At 42.0% G+C, this 23,869-nt stretch overlaps 1 protein-coding gene across 1 annotated transcript in view; it reads left to right on the top strand.

Moving 5' to 3' along the window:
- The first annotated feature begins 5,175 nt into the window (after positions 1-5,175).
- The window catches only part of PDE11A (phosphodiesterase 11A), a 282,794-nt gene continuing 264,100 nt past the window's right edge, over positions 5,176-23,869 (top strand). The window contains exon 1 of the mRNA XM_005857619.2: positions 5,176-6,385. Within this exon, the coding sequence (XP_005857681.1) occupies positions 5,474-6,385 (912 nt within the window). The 5' untranslated portion in view covers positions 5,176-5,473. The remainder of the gene's footprint in view (positions 6,386-23,869) is intronic.

Genomic DNA, 23,869 nt, shown 5'->3' with positions numbered 1-23,869 from the left:
GACTTTAGAGGAGTGATGTGTCTAATTTAGATCTCAATTTCCACATGTGCAAAATGAAAGTGGAGTATTAGATGATCTCTAAGGTTCCATCCAGTACTAAAATTTAAAGAGTCCTCTTTGGAATAACAAAAGTTATCTTGCATGTAACCCAGTGCTCTGCACATTGAGTGCTCAATAAATGCTAATCGACGATGGCAGTGATAAAGTAATAAATGTTTTGATCAAAAAGGACGCCTTTATTCTTGAAAACTTTACATAGGAAGCCCTTCTGTATTTTCTAAGGATAGGCTACTTGGCCAATATTTATAATTTGGTGGAAAGAGGGAGGGTGGATGGAGACAGAGTCTGCGGAGCTTCTTTCTTGAGCTGACTAATTTGTCGTCACAATAACATACATTTTCAGGATTAGCACTCTTAAAGGGTTCTGTTGACTGCAAATGATATTGTAGAGTGTATTATAGATAGTTTTTTAAATTTTATCATTATTTTTAAAAATATATATATTTTATTGATTTTTTACAGAGAGGAAGGGAGAGGGATAGAGAGTTAGAAACATCGATGAGAGAGAAACATCGATTAGCTGCCTCCTGCACACCTCCTGCTGGGGATGTGCCTGCAACCAAGGTACATGCCCTTGACCGGAATCGAGCCTGGGACCTCTCAGTCCGCAGGCCGATGCTCTATCCACTGAGCCAAACTGGTCAGGGCTATTATAGATAGTTTTGATGGAATTAGCAGGTGAGCAGAAGAGGGCAGAATTACATATAAATTCTTTGGAGCTATAACATCCATTATTTCTTAAAGGGACCTCTTCAAGGCTCCATACTGGGCAAAGTATTTTTCATTTGCCTCCCACATCTTCCTTTGCCCTTCCTTACTCTCTGCCCAGGGAGGACAATCTACATGGATTCCACCAACAAGTTCCAGTACCCTGTAGCTTCTACTTGGGTCTGGTCTTGATAGGAGGGAGGGAGGGAAGAGACTGAAATCAAGGTATTTATTCCTGATATCCCTCCTTTGAGGCCAACTTGAGCTGTCATTGTGTTTGACAAGCTGTTGCCTGGTCTTCTTAAAGCAGTTGTCACCACACAAGCCTCTCTCCTTCTGGGTCCTGGTAACCTTTTTCTCCTCCTATCAGGTCTAGGGTGGTGACTTCTCTGCTGATGTGAGGCCCAAGTTCCTTCACTATCCCTGTGGTTTACTTGTACTCCACTTTATAATGAGTCCCTTTGTAAATTAATGTTTTTTAAAAAAATATATCATCTATCAGCTGCCTCCTGCACACACCCTACTGGGGATGTGTGCAACCAAGGTACACGCCCTTGACCAGAATCGAACCTGGGACCCTTCAGTCTGCAGGCCGACGCTCTATCCACTGAGCCAAACTGGTTAGGGCAAAATATATCTTTTTTTAAATATTATTTCAGAGAGGAAGGGAGAGGGAGAGAGAATCATTGATTGGCTCTCTCCTGCACGCCCCCTATTGGGGATGGAGCCCGCAACCTAGGCATGTGCCCTTGACTGGAATCGAACCCGGGATCCTTCAATCCGCAGGCTGATGCTCTATCTACTGAGCCAAATCAGCTAAGGTGTAAATTAATTTTCCTGGAATTACTTTGAGTGTGCTCTGTTTCCTGTTGGGATCATGACTAATACACATATCATTCTATAAATTGAGATTAAGAGGAAATTGTAATTGGGGCCATATCACCACACATCTTGTTAGGCAGACTTCTGTCACAGCCTTCTGGACTAGTTTATGAGTGTTCTCTGTCACTCTTTCATTTTCTTACCCAACCATCAATTTCTTGTGACCCCATGAACCAATCAGTGAGCAAGGTTACAGCTGGTTCAAAACCAAGCCAGAAAGGCTTAATTCATTTTTTCATTTTCCCACTGTTCCCAGTTTTCTTCTCCACTCGTACTCTTGGTGCTGTAGACTGTGAGATCCCCAATCAAAGGCAGAGGTTTTGTCTGAGACTTCTGTCGTCCCTGGAGCCTGGAACACAATAAATGCTAAACAACTGCTTGTATAATGAATACATGGAAGATGGAATTAAGGAAATGTCTATTTATCGAACCTTCTGTTTCCAGGAAGCCTAGGGCTGGTCTACTTCTCTCCTTTCCTTTAGGATGCTCTGTGCTTTTCTTGCCTCTATGAACAACCCTGCTGCTGTATGATGACCATTTGTACACTGGTAAATGATTTTTTGTTGTTATTTTGTAACAGCTTTATTGAGATGTCATTCACATGCCACAAAATTCACCTACTTAAAGTATATGATTCAATGGTTTTAATGTATTCAAAGAATTGTGGGATCATCACCACAATACAATTTAGAATGTATTCATAACCCTAAAAAGAAACCCCATACACATTAGTGGTCATTCCCTTTCTCTCAACCTCTCCTTTCCCCATTTCCTGCAACCACTAATTTACTTTCTGAATCTATGGAATTGCCTATTCTAGACAATTCATATAAGTGAAATGATTTAATACTAGAGGCCTGGTGCACAGATTCGTGCACATTGAAAGGAAATTAATTAAAAGGTGGCTGGTGGGGTGGGACTGGGCGAGACAGGCCAGACAGGCCCTGGAGCCAACCTCCTGTGGTCCCTCCCGGGCTGGCCGCACCTGGGGTGGCACCGGGGTTCGGAGGGTGTCTGCGGAGTGAGCGAGGTTCCTCTGGCAGGTGGGGTCCCTCAGCCTGGCCTGCGGGGATCATCCCCTGAGGGGTCCCAGAGTGTGAGAGGGCACTCTGCAAAATTGCTGTCACTCGGGAGCTTCTGCATTGAGCGTCTGCCCCCTGGTGGTCAGTGTGTGTCATACCTACCGGCCAGTCAGCCATCAGCCAGTCACTTAGCCTTTTATATATACCAGTATATAGAGATGTAGTTTTTTGTGAGTGACTTCTTTCACTTTGCTTACTCTTTTTCAAGTTTCATCCAAGTTGTAGCATCCATCAGCACATCATTTCTTCTTGTTATGGTCAAATAAGATTCTAATATATAATTACACCACATTTTATTTATCTGTTCATCATTTGATGGACAACTGATTTTTTCCACTGAGTGCTGATAAATGTTTAACAAATAATCTGGAAAAAAAAATCCTATTCATAGCATTTGTTGAATTTCATGGTATAAGTACTCACATTATGGCTGATTGCAGGCTATATGATGTCCCTGAACATGGAGTTAGAAAGAGATGCTAAAATTAACTCTTATGAGTCCCTACAAGCCAGATCCAGTGCACAAATCTGACCACCTTTACTGATGAATCACTAAAGTTACCAGAGATGTGGCCACACCCAGTGAAGATGCCACATACTATTAATTTATTCCTCCTGCCAGAGGAATGCTGCCCCAGTCCCTGCTGCTCTATTACTGGCTCAAATCCTAGCACAGATAGGATTCAGTTGACACAGGTGGGAGACAATCCAGTGATGTGGCTGAGAGTGTGCCTCACTCTGAAGCCAAACTAAATGTATCATGTCCCAGCTCTGGCACCAACTGACGGTGCATCTTGGGTAAGTGACCCAATTTCTCAGAGTATCCCCATCATTAAAATGGGAAAATAAGAGTCCCCACCTCATAAGTCTGTTGTAAGGATTAAACTAATATGTTAATTTAAAGTAATCAAAACATAGGAAGTGTTCAATACACCTTGTCGGAAGACCTCTTCCAGGAGTAAGCTTTGTTCCCTGTGTGAGTCACCTCTGTGCACCTGCTACATGAAGCCTGTAGAAGTTGCTACCTGCCTCCTCCGCAGCTCTTTTCTATGACCCTTACTGCTGACATCCTGTATGATCACTTCTAGATAGTCCTGCTCTCCCAGGGAACTGGATGGTTCTACAACTGCTTTTTGTTTCTCACAAAAGAGGAGACTCTTGGGCTTGAAGAAAGTGTTATCTGCCTGCTTCTCTTAACTGGCAGATCACCTATGCTTAACCACTAGGTTTAGAAAAGTCCCAAGGGAAACTGATGTTATTCTCAGCCCTCCTAGCTGAGACTAGCACAGTGGTTCTCAACCTTCTGGCCCTTTAAATACAGTTCCTCATGTTGTGACCCAACCATAAAATTATTTTCGTTGCTACTTCATAACTGTAATGTTCTACTGTTATGAATCGTAATGTAAATATCTGATATGCAGGATGGTCTTAGGCGACCCCTGTGAAAGGGTCGTTCGACCGCCAAAGGGGTCGCGGCCCACAGGTTGAGAACCGCTGGACTAGCAGATCTGGAGCATCCCTAGCATAAGAGAAAGAAAAGCCTCCCAGCCTCCCACAGAGGAGAAATCTTACCCACAAGCCCCAAGACACTGAGGGTAAAGGGAGCATTGGCATCCTAAGCAGACTGAGTGGAGAAAGAAGGAGATGGCAAGTCATTCATGACAAGAAGAGAAATCATCCTGTGTGCAGGATTGGCTTGGAAGGAAGCCCCCGAGGCCCTGGAGTCCACTTTGCTATATGCTCCTCCTAGGCAGGGTCCCTAACCCAAGTAACCGTGTTTTACACCCTCATTCCATGTCCCACCCTCCCCTTCTCCAATCCCAGGACCAAGAATTTGGTTCAAGTCATGAATTGCTCGGATAGGGGGACATCATTTACTAATTTGGGGTAAATCCAGGTCCATTAATATTTACCGAATACCCACCAGGAGCTGGGGCAGTGTTAGCTGGCAGTCCCAGGAATCCTAGGAACCAACAGTCCACAGTCACATCCCAGAAAAATAACCCTGCCTGTCTCTGAGCATCCTCACGTCCTCGGAGTCAGCTTCTGGGTCTGATTCCTGCAAAACATCAGCACTTCCTTGTACTGGGGGCTTCCACTAGGCCCCCATGGAGCCTCCTTGAAGCGCTGGAGGCTTAAAGGGCAGGGAGTAGGAAGGGGTGGGGAGGTAAGGTAAGAAGGAAGGGGAAGAAACAAGGTGCGTTTCTCCCTCAATGCGTGTTCCAATCAGGAGTCGGCTGAGTTCCCAGGCGCCGATTCACGCGGGCCAGAGACACTCCAGGAACCGCCTGGCACCCCGGCGGTGGATTGGGGCAGGTTCGGCCCCGCGGCTCACTCCTCCCCCCTCGCCTCCCTCCGGGCTCCTCGCCTCACTCAGGGGCGTGTCCTGTGCTACCTCCCTTCCACAGTGGTCCGCTCCTCCGGTTACAGCGGCAGCGGCGGCAGCCTGAGCGAGCGCAGCGACACCTCCGGCTTCTAGGACTGAAGCTGTGGCCGACTCGGCGCGCTCGGGGCACCTGTGCGGAGCCGGAGTTGCAGGACGAGGGGTGGGATTCGTGCCAGCCACTCTCTGAGCCCGGAGGCAGGGCCGCCCCCAGCCCCTTAGGAATCACTGCTCTGCAGAATCTCCGCCCAGAGCTGGGAGTCCTGGTGGGGTGGACATGTGGAGGACCAGCTAGAGGGCTGAGAAAGGTAAACATTGGGTCCAAGTGTAAGAGGCAGTGAAAGCTGTGGCTGGGACCATGACAACCTCCCCCCTGGACTTCGGGGAGGTGGAAACTTTCCTGGACAGGCACCCAGAATTGTTGGAGGATTACCTGATGCGGAAGGGGAAGCAGGAGATGGTGGAGAAGTGGCTGCAGAGGCACAGTCAGAGTCAGGGGGCTGTAGGCCCAAGGCCTGCACCGGCGGGCACCGGCGGCATGGCTCCCGGCGGTGGCAGAGGCAGCAGCAGCGTTGGTGGTGGCACTGGACCAAATGGCTCAGGCAGCAGCCAGCCCCCTCCGGGTGGCGGGGACTGTGGTGGGGCTCCCCTGAGTCCCAGCTGGGCCAGTGGCGGCCGGGGTGATGGGAACATGCAGCGGAAAGCTTCTCAGAAAGAGTTAAGGAAGAGTTTTGCCCGCTCCAAAGCCATCCACGTGAACAGGACCTATGATGAACAAGTGACGTCCCGGGCCCAGGAGCCCCTGAGCAGTGTGCGGCGGAGGGCGCTTCTCCGCAAGGCCAGCTCCCTGCCTCCCACCACAGCCCACATTCTCAGTGCCCTGCTGGAATCGAGAGTGAATCTGCCTCAATATCCCCCTACGGCCATGGACTACAAGTGCCACCTCAAAAAGCATAACGAGCGCCAGTTCTTTCTGGAACTGGTCAAGGATATCTCCAATGACCTCGACCTCACTAGCTTGAGCTACAAGATCCTCATCTTCGTCTGCCTCATGGTGGATGCTGACCGCTGCTCTCTCTTCCTGGTGGAAAGGGTGGCTGCTGGCAAGAAGAGCTTGGTCTCCAAATTGTTTGATGTGCACGCAGGAACCCCACTGCTGCCCTGCAGCAGCACAGAGAACTCAAACGAGGTGCAGGTCCCCTGGGGCAAAGGCATCATTGGCTATGTCGGGGAGCATGGAGAAACGGTCAACATTCCTGATGCCTACCAGGTAGGACTTTGCGTTGCCCCCCCCTTCCAGAGCCCCACTGGCCTGGGAGCCAAGCCTTCAGTTACCCTTTGGCATCCAGAAACACATTAATTTAGACTCTTTACAATACGATTCTTGCTATTTAAATTCCTTCTGAGTTTAGACCACTTAGAGTGTTGCTACACCATCTTCGATGTCATGGTCTTTCCCTAACACACAGTGGTTTGTGGAAAATTCGTATAGAACAAGGGTTACATTTTGCATCCAATGATAGCATGTGTTCTCAGTCAAGATACTTTGTCTTTAAGAATATCGGTGTATGGTTTTAGAATGTATTTGTGGGGTGATAGAAAAAGATGTCTACTCCAGAATTCCAGTGTTAGTCTGAAGACAATGGGCTTGTTGGTGTCTCTGATGTGTTTTTGGGATCATAATGTATTTCATTCTCATTTGTGCTTGGAAAGGGAACAGAGTGCCTAACTACTTTCCTATCCCCTTCTCCAGCTTACAGTTGCATGAGTTCCAACGTAGGGTAGAAGAGGAAGAGAGGGAAGGTCAGGAGAATGGTCCTCTGACACATTTGAGTCTATTTAGCATCTATTTTAACTGTTTTCTTGTTGTTGAGTTTTCAGAGGTTGGAAAAGTAGAGGGGTGATTTATCTGTAGGCTGGGATGCAGCATTATCTGCAATCAGTTTTTGATAGGACTGAGCAGTAGGTTTTTAGTTTGTGAAGCAAACAAAAAATTGATAATTTTCTAGCAACTCCAAAGGCAATGAGCAGGGTAAACATGCTAATTACAAGTGGAAAAGGAAACTGAACATGCTGTCATCTGGTATTTCTAAGCCTTTCATTTTCACAGTGACTTGAACTTGATATTACCCTGGATCTGAAAGCCAGTCAGTTCTAATTTCTTCAGTCTCTGTTACTGAACATGGTGAAACTGGATGCCACTTTCTGAGACTTCTTCAGGGTTCATAAGAATTGAGCACTCCTCCCAGTTGTCTAAAGGAGCTACATGTTTTTTCTAGAGTTTGGTTGCTATTGATCAGAACAGCAAAAGTGGTGGGAAGGACATTAAAGGTAAACTTATATTTCATCTGAAAGTTGACAGTTTTACGTAGAAAATTGACTAGCTTGTATTAAACCAAGTTTCATTTTTTTGTGAGGTGTCACTATAACACTTTAATGTTAAGGGATGCCTGTCAAAATACCGTTTTTGTTAACCTTTTTGTATTGATTAGGTACATTATTCATTATATACCTCTTGAAGACCGATAGGTTTAGGTCAAGTAACCAATGAGTAATCTTTAGCAAGTGTCTCTTTTCCTACAATCCCAGAAAACCATGGGGAGAAATAAAAGCATTTAGTAATTCATATGTTGAGGATTCTGTAAAAAGTTGAACAATCATAAACTCTTTTATTTCCCAGTATTTCCACATTCTTATTGTGTGCTTGGGCTAAAAAAAAATCCCTTCCTAGTCAGATGACACTTGTTATAGCATGGAATTGCAGTCTTTTCTCTTTTTTGCCTTTGCTTTTCTCATTCTTCACCAATTGATTTTCTCCCATTTATATAGCCTTTATTTCTTACTCCCCTCCTTCAGCTCCTAACTTTTATTTAATACTGTTCATATACTGTCCTTTCTTCAAGAGCGTAATTCCCAGCTTCCTCAGCAGTTAACTTGTCTTCCTGCCGACTAGAACTGTGGCTAGAGGTGTTATCACAGGCATAGAAAATCAGATTTTCACAGCTGATGTTTCTTCTGGGCCCTATTCTTGCTTTGAAGACAGAGTGTAAAGCAAAGTTGCCTTTTAATATTTGAAAGCTGACATTGGGCAGGGAGAGGTTTTGTTTTTGTTTTCTCTCAGGGTAGTAATGATGGGTGTAAGACTGGGTTGTTGGGAGGACTGGCAAAGGCAGGGAAAAGAAGGGTGTTATATGGGTTGAGAGTTTACGATCTTAGTTCACTGTTTGTATTCATTTGAATCTGCTTAGAAAGTCCCCTTTCTAAGCCGATTGGCCTCCTTTATGTATTTTTAACATGGTGTGTTTTATATTTTACTTATACTACTCTTTGATGAAACTACTTCTTTTCTTTGTTATGATACATCACAAAAACCAATAGTGTGACCTTGGGAGAATTTCTTGACTTCTGAGTCTCAGTTTCCTCATCTGCAAAATGGAAACGACACTAACATGGCAAAGATTATTGTTTTGAAAATAAAATGAACCCTGGCTGGGTGGCTGAGTTGGTTGGAGCATTGTCCAGTACACCAAAAGGTTGCAGGTTTGATTCCCAGTCAGGGCACATACCTAGGTTTTAGGTTCAATCCCTTGTTGGGGTGTGTATGGGAGGCAACCAATGGATGTTCCTCTCTCACATCAATGTTTCTCTCTCTCTCTCTCTCTCTCTCACCAATAAATAGAACAGACTGACATACCTCGATGTGGGGGTGGGAGGACGAAAAGAAATAAATCAAAAAATGTATATACTTATGTGCATAGTCCATGGGCACGGGCAATAGAGTGGTGAAGACATGAGGGGGCATGGGTAGGGGCTGGGAGGAAGGGAGGAAGGGGGGAGGAATGGGAGACATCTGTAATACTATCAACAATAAAAAATATCTATATTAAAAAAATAAAATCAATAAACATAGCATTGGGTGAGGATAAAAAAAGAAAAGAAAAATAAGATATTACATTAAATTCCCTCAAACATTACCTGCACACTGCAATTACTCAGGAAATAGTAACAGAAAATAATGACTATGATGATATCTAGTTTACTAGCATTCTTTCTCTTTATCTCATCCCCCCCCCCCCGCCCCCACCCTTATCTGGGACTGAGATGTGAATTGAGCACATTTTGGCCAGCCTAATTTTCCGCTGAGCTATGCTCCCCCCTTAAATTAAATATTTTAGAATCAACTTTACATTCAAGGGATAGAGAAATATCTATCCTTCCACCCTGTACTTGAGATTTCCCTAATTGTGATTGATAACACTGACCATAGCCTATCCGTACACTTTGTTCCCCTTAGTAACTTACAAACTTTTTATAGAGTTATATTGATGTTGCATCCTTCCCAAGTTCTAATATTTCCCCCCATCCATTTTATGCTGTTATAGATTTTTCTTAATGAAAACTGGCAACCTTCCAAATGCATGTTCTTTTATCATGATGTTATTGTAATTCTGATCATATATTGTAAACATCTCGAAGTTTCTATATAAAAATATAACCATCTTCCATGATTCTTTAACTATTATATTTTAAAGGTCTTTGTTGCTCAGATTCAACTAGTGTACTTTTTTTTCTTCAGGAGATGCAATTATCACATAGTCTCAGAATTTAATCACTTGTTAATTAGGTTAATGATCCCCTTGGAGGTTCAGAATATGGGTGAGAGAAAGGCATTGAAGACACTTATGAGATTATGATAAGTATGGCATTTCGGAGTCACGGATAGATAGTCTAATGAAATACTAAAGTTGAATAAAAGTTTTTTTTACAGCAAAAATACCCCTTAGTTTATTTCATTATTTTTCATTACTTTCCTCAATTAGTTCTAAAAAACAGACTTGAAATTTGATGACAAATAATGAATTGCAAGTGGAAAAAAATTCATTTTAGATATACAGCATAGATCAGAGTGGCTGCAATTTACCATTTTCCCCTGACAGTTATAAGTTATTAAACAGCCCACTTTAATTTAGTAATGAAAAAATTGCCCTCAAGAGGTTGAAAATAAGAGCACTCAAGTAACAGATGTTCTCTTTGAGATTATTCTAAGCATACAGAACATAGCACTTTAAACATTAATAAAAAGTGTGAGATGATACTTTTGTTACTGCTGATAATAATGATACAGGTGTTTGATGGGCTTTGGGCTTCAAAAGCAGCCACGATATTTTGTTAGGTGAACTGAGAAGAGGAAAGGGGATGACGCAGAAGGGTTACAGGTGTGCCAGGCTTTCAGGAAACCTGATCTATTTACACAACAGATTTATTCATTCATTAGTTCCAACAAACACACACTGAGTGTCCATTATTCACCTAAGGCTCAGGTTGGAGGCCTGAGGGCATACAACAATGAGAGGACATGCTTCTTGCCTTCCACATATTTACAGTCAAGCTGAACTTAATGACACAAACTAAATGGCATTAGTGTTAGAGGAAAATGTCTTGGCTCATTGTGACTTGGCTCATGATGGAAGACTTCAAGGGGGAGGTGCCATTTGAGCTAGGAAAAGGGTTGGGTTTTCTTATTGGACATGGCCGTGGCATCAGGGGAAGTGATCAAGGTACAGCAAAAAGGCTTCAGCAGAGAGGTGATAAACAAGCCCCAATTGTGTACAGAGGACAGTGAGTGGTTTAACTTGGCCAAAGTATTGCATATCCTATAGAATTAATATTTAAAAGTAAGGGAGGGCAAAAGAAGAAGAGACCTTGAATACCTGACTAAAGAGCTTGAACTTCATTAATAGTAGGCCACAGGGAGCCCTTAAAAACATTTTAGCATCATCAGAATGATGTTTTGGGTTACCTGGTGGCAGTGGCTGAATGGATTGAACAAGGGGAAGCTCAAAGCTGTGAAAATAATTAGGAGTCTATAAGGTGGTCTGGTAGAGCCATGAAGAACAACTGAACTAAAGCTGGAACAGTGGAAATGGACAGCAGGGGACATGTGGGAGATGTCCTGCAGGTGTGGATTTGGACTAGGACAGAGAGAAGTCAATGGTGACCCAGAGATTCTAAACCTGGGGTGATACGGAGAAGGGTAATGCTGATACAAAAACCGTAAGAGAAACTGGGTAAATAAAGATTTTAAGTCAAGCTACCCACATAATTTGTGGAACTCAGTGCAAAATGATAAATAAAGCAGGAGCCTGACTGGAGGTGGAGAAATCAATCTTCCCTTCTTAAGGGTCTGCTGCCCCACCCACAGCAGAAATGTGGCCCCAAAGTCATTTCAACTTCCATGCTGAGAAATTCTCAGTACCTCGATTGGGGGTGAGTGAGAGGCTCCCGCTCAGTTGTCTGCCTGAATTCACCACAGTGCTGCCAGCTCTGGGTTGGGATGACCACAGCCTTGCTCCTCCCCTTGATGGAGCACCTGACCCCTCCTCACACTCCCACCTGGACCCCAACCAAGAGCAGAGGGCAGTGGCAGACATGGGATATGGACCCCTCTCCCAATGACTGTGAGCTGGTTGTGGCTCCCAGTCTCAGGGCAGGGTTGACAAATGGGTAGTCTGGGTGGGGCACAGGACACCAGGGAGCAGGGAGCAGTGGCCGAGAAGCCGTCCTGGGCAAGCAGTGGGAGGGGAGACTGAGTGTGGGCTGAGGCTTCAAGCTCCAGGCTCATAGGCCATTTCCCTATTGGACTCCAAAGCACAGATTCAAAGCATAAATTCAAAGATAGAATTAAATCACAAGCAGGGAGACCCGCAATTGCACTGGTCACATGCCCACGATGCTGGCCCTGATTCTGAGTCACACTGAGTCTCAGGTGGAAAAGTTTAATATTATTCTAGTCTAGTGTATACTGCTTCGCATGGCCTCAGCTCCATCCTAATTGAATTATGTGCCATTTTAAATGCCAGGAGAGTGCTTTTCTATTCCTGTGTTTTTCATCCTTTCTTCCAGGACTACTCTTTCTTCATCTTTGCTCATTCATAGCTGGCTCTGGTTTCTCATGATTTAAGAAAGGAGAGCTGATTGCTTATCCTTGAAGAGAGGAGATGGAAAACAAAACAAAACAAAAATTATACACACGTTGTATTTAACGATGCATTGCACTGAATTTTAATTTTTTAAATTTTATTTTAGAATAATTTCCATTGAAATAACTACGTTTGGCCTCAGAAGGGATTAATTTCATGTAGCTAGAAAATCAGTGACGAAAATGCTTCATTCCCTAATGAGCCAGTGCTGACAGACATGAGTTTAGTTCTGTGATTAAGTTGCTGAGACTTGCTTAAAAGGCAGCTGTTGATCCCACTCCAGCACTAGTATTATAAAAGAGTTTCATGAAATCTTATTTCAGCTTTGCACATAGTGTTGGAAAAATGCCCCCAAGCCCACAGACACGTTCACTAGCCCAGAAGCAGAGTTGATTTTGTGCTTGAGGCAGGAAATATTTGCTATTTCAATCCCCCTTTCTGACAGACACACGATCATGATAAGCACAGTGACAAATCACATTAGCTGCTTTGTACATGAGGACAGATTACAAAAAAGTACAGTTTCTACAGAATCTTGGGGAGGTAATTTAAGGTTAACTTCATTTTTCCCCAACCCCTAAGCTAAATGTTTACTAATCTGACCAATGTATTTTGGTTCCTGAGGTTTGGGTCACCTGTTTATTTACAAGGCTGGCTGGCTCAATTGGAAGCTAGTATTTCATGTGTAATATAGTGTCGAAGAAGCTTCCCTCTGAAATAGCTTTGAGTCGTTTTATAGGAAAGTCACCAAGATCCTTGAGGTCCACTCCTTGCTCCTTTAGTCATGTATTTTGAGGGTGGTGTTTTGCAATATAACCACATTCTTCTGGAAACTAGAATTTGAATCCCAAAAAAAGCAGTTTAGTTGTAAAATAGTGGGTTGGATTTGTAATATTTTAGGAGAAACTTGGGTTCCTGGTCATTTATAGGCATTTAGGCTAAATTTATATATTTATTTATTTTGAGGATTAAAATAGCAAAGAAGGTTTCCTGGCCTTAAAAACTGTATTTTTTTTAAATATTTCCAAGAGTTTCTTATTTATTGGTTGGTTTCAAGGACTGAATAGTGGTTTCACACATTAATGATGAATTCTGTTTCCTATCATAAAATATAGCATTAGGCTTTTGCAAATTTAGTACAAGAAATCTTTTTCACCTGAATGAAAAAATGAGGAACTTTTGAGACACCTCTTTAGGGTATCAATTTTAAAAAAGTTAAACATAATGATAGTCAAAAGGGAAACTGAAGCTCCACAGTTGATTAACAGTAACTCCATTTAAGGAGCACTAAACTATGAGCCAGACATGAAAGCAATGCCTCTTTTAATCTTCTCAACAATCCTTGGAGGTAGCTATTACCACCTCATTTTACAGAAGGAGAAACTGAGGCTGGGAAGTGAAGGAGCTGTGATTCAAACAGATGTCCGGATTCTAGAAATTTCATGCTCAGCCACTCCCTTTGTGGCCTCTACTGATGATTAACTATTGTATGCACACTTCTGTCCCTTTGCCTTCTTTTTTTTCTGCCAATTTAAATTATTTCTCCCTTCAAAGCCCATTTCATGAAACTCTTGGTAATCCCTGCCCCCTCCTACCCAAACTGGACATGATCTGTCCCTCCTTTGAACTTCTCCAGTGCTTTAATGTGCTCCTTTCTATTCTTAGTATTATAAGTATTTGGGTATTTAAATGACATCATGTCTGTGCACTCAAGATCAAGATCATGATTTCTTATTTCTCATTCACAGCAGTGGATCGTATAGGGCTAATGCAAGGTTTTCTATTCAATTGAATAATTACCACTGATACCTCCTTTATGTGGTCAGCTCCACCTCCAAGCAGAAAGTTGCGCCTAGTCAGGCAATATAGACAGCTAAACCAGGAAATTCATCCTCTGAACACATCTTTGAACTCATTGGACCCTATTTTGTAGATTTATTTTTTAAATGGGGCTTATGAAAACCATCCAGATAACTGGTGATTATCTGAATTGCTTTTTGCATTGATCACATCTTCATGTTAATTGCTAGACTCCTATTTCCCCACCCCCTCCTTTGCTTTCTTCTTCTTCTTCTTCTTCTTCTTCTTCTTCTTCTTCTTCTTCTTCTTCTACTTCTTTGTATGTGGAGACCATGCCACTGACCAAACAGTAACAACAAACAACAGTCCATTGCCAGCTTCAAGGCAGAAGCATAGGATGCAGCATGATTGTTTGGGCTAACTGCATGCTCTAGTCTTCCCATGACTACCCCATCATATAGTAAAACTTACCAAAGGGAAAATACCCCTTATAGCAAGCATGTCAGACTCATGGCCCGCGGGCCGCATGCCTCATTTATTTGGCCCGTGTTAGCCTTTGAGTTTGATATGCCTGCCTTACAGCCTTAGCTCTTGTAGATGGGAGGATTTTTTCTTTGAAAATCGGTTGAGATATGGGAGATTATATTGACCAACCTGATAAGTATTTATAATAGGGAATATGAATCCTTATTATTTCATTGACCAATCTAATGTTTATTTTTCAGAAACATGACTCTTTCAAGTTTATTGATTATATATCTTATGTTTGACATACTCTGAAAAGGTCCTGTAACTTCTGAGATGGCTGCATTTATATCCCACTCTTTTCAAGATATTATGAGATGTCCAAGGGGCATGTCCAAGTGAGAGTCATCTCTTTCCTTCTGTTTTGTATAGTTATCACCAATAAAGTGGGTGGTTGCTTGACCTCCTCCTCATTCTACCTCCCAGATGAAATAATAAGGTCTGTAAAGGCAAATAGTATAGCTACTCTTGTTAAGTAGAAATTAACCGTCACCCTTAGATCTGAAGAGGAGGGTGCAACTACCAGAACCCCGAGAGAGCTACCGCTGTGGGAGAGCCCAAGCTGTGGTGCTGGAGAGAGGAGCACAGCCACTGAGAAATACCCTCTCTCTTCCACCAATGCCATTCATTGGTTGAACCCAGTCTTGTTTGAAGCCCAGAGGGCAAAGGAAGCCCTGGTGCAGTTGTCCATAGGAGTCAGCCTTCAGGCACAGACAGGGCAGTAAAAGGTGGCAAGTGCATCTGGAGAGCCAAATGGGGACTATCCGGAGTCACCAGGGATGTTAGTTTACTCATCACAGATGTAAGTGTGTGTAGAGACCAAGTCAGACAGGAGCATCCTTTTATATTTGGATACTAAGTTTCATCAGTACTTAGAGCATAATGACTGAAATATGTAGAAAATGAGCTCAGAAACGTCATTTTCCATAATGGTATTTGGTTGCCTTATTCTCTTCAAGTAATTATGTTTATTCCTGATATTCAGTTTCCCAGAAGAAACTTTATGGGAGGTAACTTGGGCCAAACACGTGTACAGGGAACAGATAACTTTGGTCTAGTTGTAAAACCTTTCCCTGTACTACCCGACTAAGCCCATTTGTTTGGGGATTAAATTCTTACATTACTATCATGTGGTGAAGCTGTAAAAGACATCAGGGTGTTAAATGACATTCTCTAGACTGTGAGACAGGAATTTTGGATTCTATTTCCAGTTCTGCCTTATTTTTTTTCAGCTATAACATAGAGATAATATAGTCAATACAGGTCTACCACATATGGTAATTTGTAAGGATATAATCATTAAATCTAACCATTAGATTCTAATGAGATCACGGAAAAGCACATTCATAAGGATAAGTAAGAAAAGTAAGGCTTTATTAGTATTTTAAATGCACAGCCCACCAGAGCCTGGGAGGATCTTGCACATAAAAGGAGAACTGATTTAAAATGTGGTAGTACCCGTATTGACTATATTTTCTTATTTCCCAGATGCTTGATATCCTGGCATTTGGAGCCTTGATCCTCCTGGAGAGCCTGCCCCTCCCAGGGCCAGCTAATAACCGCAGATAGTATATGTCTCTCCTCCAAGTGTACCTTTGATATACAAAGCAACATATCTAGAGCCCACACCTCCAACTGTCACACAAGCCACTATTTCCCCTGCCCTAAGTCACCCAGGAGACAGGTACTGGACATCTAGGGATCACCTCTATGGCCCAGAGCCTGTCAAAATTATTCAAACTATCGAATCCTAAACTTACTCAGGGAACCTAGCCTGTCTCACTCATTCCTTCTGGGCCATGCCTGCCCACTCCCTGGTCTGTCCCATGTGGCCCTGCAAGTCGTGATGTGGTTTCTAAAGATGTGTGACTAAGACCTTTCTCCTTCATGACAATCATTCCCATTCTGATTAAAACAAATCTCGGCTACATTTTAACATTCATGATGCTTTATACACAGGTAATGATTGCTTTACAATGTAATCAAATGCTTTAAATGAACATCAGATTGTCAGGATTTACTGGCCATAATACATGTTGTGCCTTTGACAAGCATAAAAATAAGGTTATGTTAATTTCTTTTTTTTTTTTTTACAATTAATCAATATGTCTATTTTTCTAGTATAATATATAATTCCCAAAAGTATCCATTGTGTTCCTGTGCTTTAAATTTCCATATGAAATATCCAGATTGGTCATTTATAATTTTATTCTTGAAATCCTAGAGATTTAAAAAAAAATGACTATTTGAGTCCAGTACTTGTAAACTAAATAAATTCTAGGAGCTGACATTAACGGGTAAATGAACACTAAATCTTGGTGCTTGTAATCAAGCTCTAATAATTTATTAGGCTAAGACCAGTGATGGCGAACCTTTTGAGCTCGGCGTGTCAGCATTTTGAAAAACCCTAACTTAACTCTGATGCTGTGTCACATATAGAAATTTTTTGATATTTGCAACCATAGTAAAACAAAGATTTATATTTTTGATATTTATTTTATATATTTAAATGCCATTTAACAAAGAAAAATCAACCAACAAAGTGAGATCACGTGTCACCTCTGACACGCATGTCATAGGTTCTCCATCACTGGGCTAGGTGGAATCTATGACACAATTTTATTCTAAATATGTTGACTATTTGCAAAAAAGATATACCTTTTTATTTCATGTTTTTCTGTTTAGACATGATGTTAATTTTAATACTGTGCATTACCCTTTTTCTACTTATGCTCCCTATAGTACTTTATCAGATTACCAGAATGTTTTAACCTTTACTTTTTTCATTTTAAAGAAATTAGATGGTACTCCGTTTTCATTTAAATGGCTGTGCAAGTTTAATGAGCTAATAGTTTTTATGGGTATTTGGCAACTTAATGTGCATGGTTACATATTTAAAGTTTTAATAACGGCTATAATGGAATTAAGAACTGTAGGCTTGGGATAGTGTGGGAAAGATTATCCCAGGGTTGCTAAGGAAACCAGTCTAGATTTTTATTCTCTTGTGCATAAGGTCCCCTGGAAAAGTGAAGCTGTGCTCCCCTGTCTCGAATGGCTCCCTTTATGGAGTACCCATATTTCCCTCCTACTCTCTTTCTCCTTTTGCTTCCGGAGGACCACTGAGTGAGAGGGTGTATGTGCTGGGCAGTGGTTAAGGCTGGCTTTTTTTCTATCTTCAGGTGTGTGAGATTGGGGTCAAGCTCTTCTCTCACTTCCTCTTCTTGGAGCATTGTCTTTGAAAGCCCAAGGTAGCCACAGTACTTCCTTTTTATGGTAGTCTGGTCGTTATCATACAGAGAAGCAAGGAGAGCAGCCAGTGGCAGTGAATGTGCCAGGCACTGACCCAGCAGGCAGAGGAGCACAGAACCTCTGGAGAAGAGGCTGATAGCACAGTTGGGAGCAAAGTATCTCTACCCATTCTGCTCTGCCACCATTTCTCAAATGAAGAAACAAGAGGAATAGCTTCTGATTTGGTCCCTCTTTTTTTTTTTTTAACAATGCCTGCTGTGAGCCCACTGAGTAGCCATGAAGGAAAGGAACTGGCAATCAGGGAGAGCCTACTGATTTAAAATAGGAAGGGCAGGAAAACACTTCTTCGTCTTTGAATTGACTAAATTGAGGTGATCTGCTACATTAAATTAAAGAGCAAAAAGATCAACTGAGGAAAAAGAGATTACTGTCATTGCAGGGAAGTTATATACCCAAGACCTTGAGTTTCAGTTAAAGAAATAACCAGTTTTATTCTTTAGGGATAGCCTTGAAATAATCAGGATCAAGTATTCACATATGTAGCCATGTAACACTGTTAATCACTTCTTGTAGCAACTATAGGAAGCCTGTACAATTAATGCAAAATTCTATGAAAATCATGTAATGCAAAATTACATGAAAAGATATGAGGGCATAAGATGAAATAGATGTGCTTTCTCTCTAGCAAGTAAAACCAAAATTTACTTCTGTGCCATCTCTTTACTCGTGGCTGTTCATCTGACCCTCCTCCTTCAATGCTAACTTAGCTCCTACCAGTGTATTGGAATACAGTAGGTCCTTGGTAAATCATGTTTAAATGAATGGAAGAGCCCTTATTACAGCTTTTTATTTCATCTTAAGAGTGACATGCACTGTTGGGACCATTATGTAGGTTAGAGTGTCTCAAAGGTGGCACTATTGACATTTTGGACTGGATAATTCTTTGTTGTGGAGAATGCTGACCTGTGCATAGTAGGATGCTTAACAGCATTCCTGGCCTCTACCCACTAGGTTCTTGCCCAGTCATAACAAGAACTATTAATAATGTCTCCAAACACTGTCACATGTCCCTTGGGGGCACAATCCTCCCCCTACCCCTTTGGAAATCACGGATGTAGGACAATTTGGCAATACTCATGTACTGCCTTAAGAATAGTCATAACTTCTGATGTAGCAATTCCAGATTGCCCTAAGGACATTTTTATGGTTATGTGCAAACATTTTTCAATATGAATATTCATTTCAGTGTTACTTAAAATAGTGTTAAATTATCAACCTGGACATCCAACTAGAGGGTTGGATAAATAGATTATGGTACATAATAAAATACATTATTTAATCAGGAAGTTGCTCACAAAATATTTAGAGAAACGTATTTAAAAGACAATAGCATCCCAGTTTTTTTAACAATAACAACAAAAGCCTGAGGGGAGGGGTTGAGATCAGAATCAGACTGGATTTGGTTCCCAGTTCCACCACCTAAGAGTTGTCTCATATTTTACTTTTCCAGTTGTTCCTTTCTGCAATCCTCAAATGGGGTAACAATACCTATCTTCAAAGGTCATTGTCAGGATTAAATAAAATTATATATAAAAAGTGCTTAACATGCTATTTGATATATAATGAGGACTCAGTAGAAAAGTGATTGGAATAGTGCCTGGGGAGAGGCTGGGAGATGATATGGCAAAACATTAATAGAGGTGCTCTCAGAGTGGTGGGCTGATTTTTCTCTTTTACTTTTTTTGTGCTTTCTTGTACATATTTTTCCAAAGTTTTTATATATCTATGTATTAATAGAGTACTATTTGTCTTAAGAGATACACCTCCTAGGCTCAATGGCACACAGTGGTAACACAACAAAATTTTGTTTCTCACTCTTCAGAAGCTCAGCACACGTCTTTCTGATTGGCAGGTAGCTCTCCTCCAACACTGGATTCCTTTCTTCCCAGGCCTCCAACAACTTAAATGTGGGCTTCCCAGGTTGCTGTCAGCACCAACATCTAGGCAGCAGATGAGGGGGAAAGACATGAACAAATGAAGTGGGAATTTTTGTGGGTCAGGTTTGGAAGTGGCACCCATCATTTTCTGCTCCGGTTTTATTGTCTTTCTAGACTCTAGAACTTAGGCATGTGGTCATACCTAACTGTAGGTATGCAAATATAGTTTAACCCTGCCCCATAGTGGATCCCATACAGCCACTGCATGTAGCTCAAAGTCTAGGACCTTCAAGTGGTGAGCTATCTTCTCTAGCAGATACTCCTGGTTTTCACAGTCTAGGGCTCATGTGCTTTATTAATTCCCCACAACACAATTTGAGGGGAAAATCAGGTGGGCTTTGGAATACCTTAACGACGCAGGGAAGAGATTCTTGCTGTTTTATTTTCCACTAGAGGCCTGGTGCACGAAATTCGTGCATGGGGGCAGGTGTCCCTCAGCCTGGCCTGCGCCCTCTTGCAATCCGGGACTGCTAGCTCCTAACCACTTGTTTCCGGCCTGCCTGATCGCCCCTAACCACCTCTGCCTTGGTCCCCGCCGTGGCAGCTTCGTCTGGAAGGATGTCCGGAATGACATCTGGAAGGTCATTCGGCTGTCCGATCTAATTAGCATATTACACTTTTATTATTATGGATTGTTGAAAATGGATTGGAGACTAGGACTCTAGAGGGAGGAAATTTGCTAAGGAGATTGTTGCCTCTAAGTTCAAAGGTCTGAGGGGCTGAGGCTAGACCTGGCTACATAATTTGTGGGACTCAGTGAAAAATAAAAAATGGGGGTATTGGCAGTGTTCAGGGAAATCAATACCCCTGTGCCAGCTACCCTGACCCATGACAGTTGAATAACTCCAAAGGATTGCAATCTCTGTGACAGAACATGTCCCGTACCTGGTTGGGGGTGGGTGAGAGGCACCACAGAGTTGCTTACTGAACATGCCATGGTACTGTCTTCCTGGGAAGGGGTTAGCCAGTGCCTTGCTCCATCCTGAGATACCATAGGGCCTCTGGCCCTTCTTATTCGCATGGCCTCACTGGGAATGGAGGGCAACAGCAGAATATGGCCACCCACCCATTTCATACTCCATCAACCTGACCCTGTTGCACCCTAGGTAGAAAGAAGTAGATATCATGAGGCTTGGGCAGGGAGCAGAGGCTGAGGAGGCTGGACTGTGTGTGAGTCCTTAGGGCATGCTGCACCAGACTTCACGTACAAAACACAAATCCAACTTAAACTTCAGGTGGTGGTGGTTGGGAGTGATGCTTCTCGGCATTTGATCCTGTGTGACTACACTGGTTGCACACCCATAAAGCCATTCCAGGATGCCTATACTATGACTTTATAAGATTAAGTAATTGGGATGTCAAATTCCCCATGGAAGTTCATTATTTTTCTACCTACTTCCACAGCACTTTGCTCATATGACTCTTGCTATTTATTGCATTTTGGTAATTTAAATTTTGGCTCACGTGTCTTTCCATTAGACCAGTGGTTCTCAACCTTCCTAATGCCGCGACCCTTTAATACAGTTCATGTTGTGGTGACCCCCAATTTCATTGTTACAAATTGAACATAATTAAAGCATAGTGATTACTCACAAAAACAATATGTAATTATATATGTGTTTTCCAATGGTCTTAGGCGACCCCTGTGAAAGGGTCGTTCGACCCCCAGGTTGAGAACCACTGCATTAGATTGTGAACTCCTTGAGGGCAGATGCTATGACTTTCTCAGCTTTGTAGCACTTCCTATGTGTGGCACATAGTAGTTAGGTACTCAAGAAATATTTGTTATATTAATAAGTAAGAAAAAGGAATGTAATTGAGAATTCAATCATAAGTGCAAGTATCCTAGGTACTACTACTAGGTTACAAGATCAGATTAAGATCAATAATTTAGCTAATAATATTGACCTTACACCAAGGGTCCTTTCGCTTTCTTATACATATGGATGGATAGGGTTTCTAGGTCAAGTGGTCAGGTACAGGGCTACAGTGTTCCAGGCTGTGAATGTGTTAGAGAATGAAGACACAGGGAACCAAGCAATTCATCTACTACCAATAGGGAAGAGGAATGAACAGAGTTGGGAAGATGAAAGCAAGAAAAAAATAGATTCAGCTATAACTAATATAACAGGTCTGGGGCTTTTGGAAAATAGTGATTATAAAGTTAATAATGGCAACTGTGGAGCAAAGGAGTTGTATTCTGCTTTTCATGTTTACTTGAATAGCATTAGAGATGTCTTTTAGGCAAGGTAGAATGATTTGCTAGGGAGAGTTTAACACCTCAGACTGGGAGCTCTCTGATTGGGAGGAGGGGTAATTTAAACCAAATTAATGTGTAGGGAGAATCCAGCACCAAGCCTTTGATGAAAGCGAATGAAGCAGCAGCACCACCAACACCTCCATTTCCCCCAAAGAATGAAATGTATTTATGTTTCTCTAGTCTGTACTTGTTTCCCGGAAGTATTCTCCAAGATTGTCAGATTCCTTTTTGGACTCTAGATATTATTATATTGTGTGTGTGTGTGTGTGTGTGTGTGTGTGTGTGTGTGTACTGATTTCATAGAGGAAGGGAGGAGACAGAGATAGAAACATCAATGTTGAGAGATAATCATTGATTGGCTGCTTCTTGCACACCTGCTACTGGGGATCCAGCCAGAAACCTGGGCATGTGCCCTGACCAGGAATAGAACCATGACCTCCTGATTCATAGGTTGATGCTCAACCACTAAGCCACACCGGCTCGGGCTAGTTATTTTTATTTGAATCATCATCATTACTGTGGAAAATAATCCTTTGAGAAGTATGAAATTCTTGTGACCTTTTGTGTTAAATACAGTAGTTAAATGACATTCCCAAAGACAATGATCACAATTGTTAATGCCCCAAAGCTCATGGAACAATAGTGTTAACAAACACATTCACTTAACATATGAACCACTGGTTTGCTCAACCTCTTTCCTTTTCCTCTATCTTCCTATATTTCCTTTTCTCTCTCCATTTCTCTGTCTTGTGCTTTCCATTTCCTCTTTTCTGACATCCCATCCCTGTCTTCCTTTGTGTAATTGCCTGCCCTTGTCCCTCCCAACTTTCCCTCTTTTCCTTCCCCCCTTCCAATCCTCCCTCCCATCTCCTATCCTTCATCAGGCCTGTCTCTCTTTTTCCTTATTCTTTCTTCTCTTTTTGTCCCTGTCCTCTTCTTGCCCTCTCGGACATGAATGACCTTAACCTAAAATGGGTATAACATGAAAATAAGTATTTTTTCCCAGTTTTTAATTTAAAAATCAAAATTTTAAATCTCATAGGCTACCCTCAGAAAACAACTGAGTTTCTTTTTTATTGCCATATGACCTGTGATTGTACCTTTCTTTCTAATTTTAAAATCAAGCACATGAAATATTTGTTTTTCTTTTAAAACACACAGATTTTAATTACATTTCAAACTGTTACTCCATGTGGCCCTTGGCTGTAATTTGTTTCCTGTGGGTCATTGCCTGGCAATATAAAAAAGACCTTGCCCCTCAAGTACATTCTAAGTAGAACAAGTGACAGGGAAATTAGTATTAAAAAATTTGGTATACCAAGTTTTATTAAAATGAGAACAATGATAAATATTATTTCTTTGATAAGTCTCTTAGCCCAGTATCCACCAGGAATTCTTAACAATAGCAACACAGTAGTCACCATGCTAGCAATTCTCAGGCTGATTAAGGTCTTGTCTCACTTAACCTGTAGTTCTTGAGAGTGCGTGTCCCCTGGAGGGTTCCTTTTTTCCTTTTGTACACAGAAAAGAAAGATTTTCCATTCACCTGAATCTACCAGGAGCGTGTGGGAGTTAAGCGCCTCTGTTTTCCCCTCAATGTATTAACTCTCTGAAACTTGCTTAGTCATTTCTAAAATTCAGCCACAGGACTTGCTGCCTTTCATGATGATCCATCAAAGGGAAAGTCAACCAAACTTTGTAAGCTGTGTGGCTTCGTTCCTAGAGCTGACAGGATCTCTTGACTGAAAACCACATCGAGCCTTAACTTCTGCATCTTGCTTCATTATTTCTAGCAGAACATAATGCCTGGCTTGTGTGTGGAATTTTTTGTTTGTTTGTTGTTTTGTTTTAATTTCTCCAGCTTTTATGAAAGATCATTTTTTCCTTCCTTGATAAAGGAATTCATTTACTATGAATGCATTTCTAATTCTCAAAAATCTATA

Source organism: Myotis brandtii, unplaced genomic scaffold (assembly GCF_000412655.1).
Source record: "Myotis brandtii unplaced genomic scaffold, ASM41265v1 scaffold112, whole genome shotgun sequence".
NCBI classification, from domain to species: domain Eukaryota; kingdom Metazoa; phylum Chordata; class Mammalia; order Chiroptera; family Vespertilionidae; genus Myotis; species Myotis brandtii.
The sequence above is the reverse complement of the archived record's forward strand: the minus strand, read 5'-3'. Positions and strand labels throughout refer to the sequence as shown.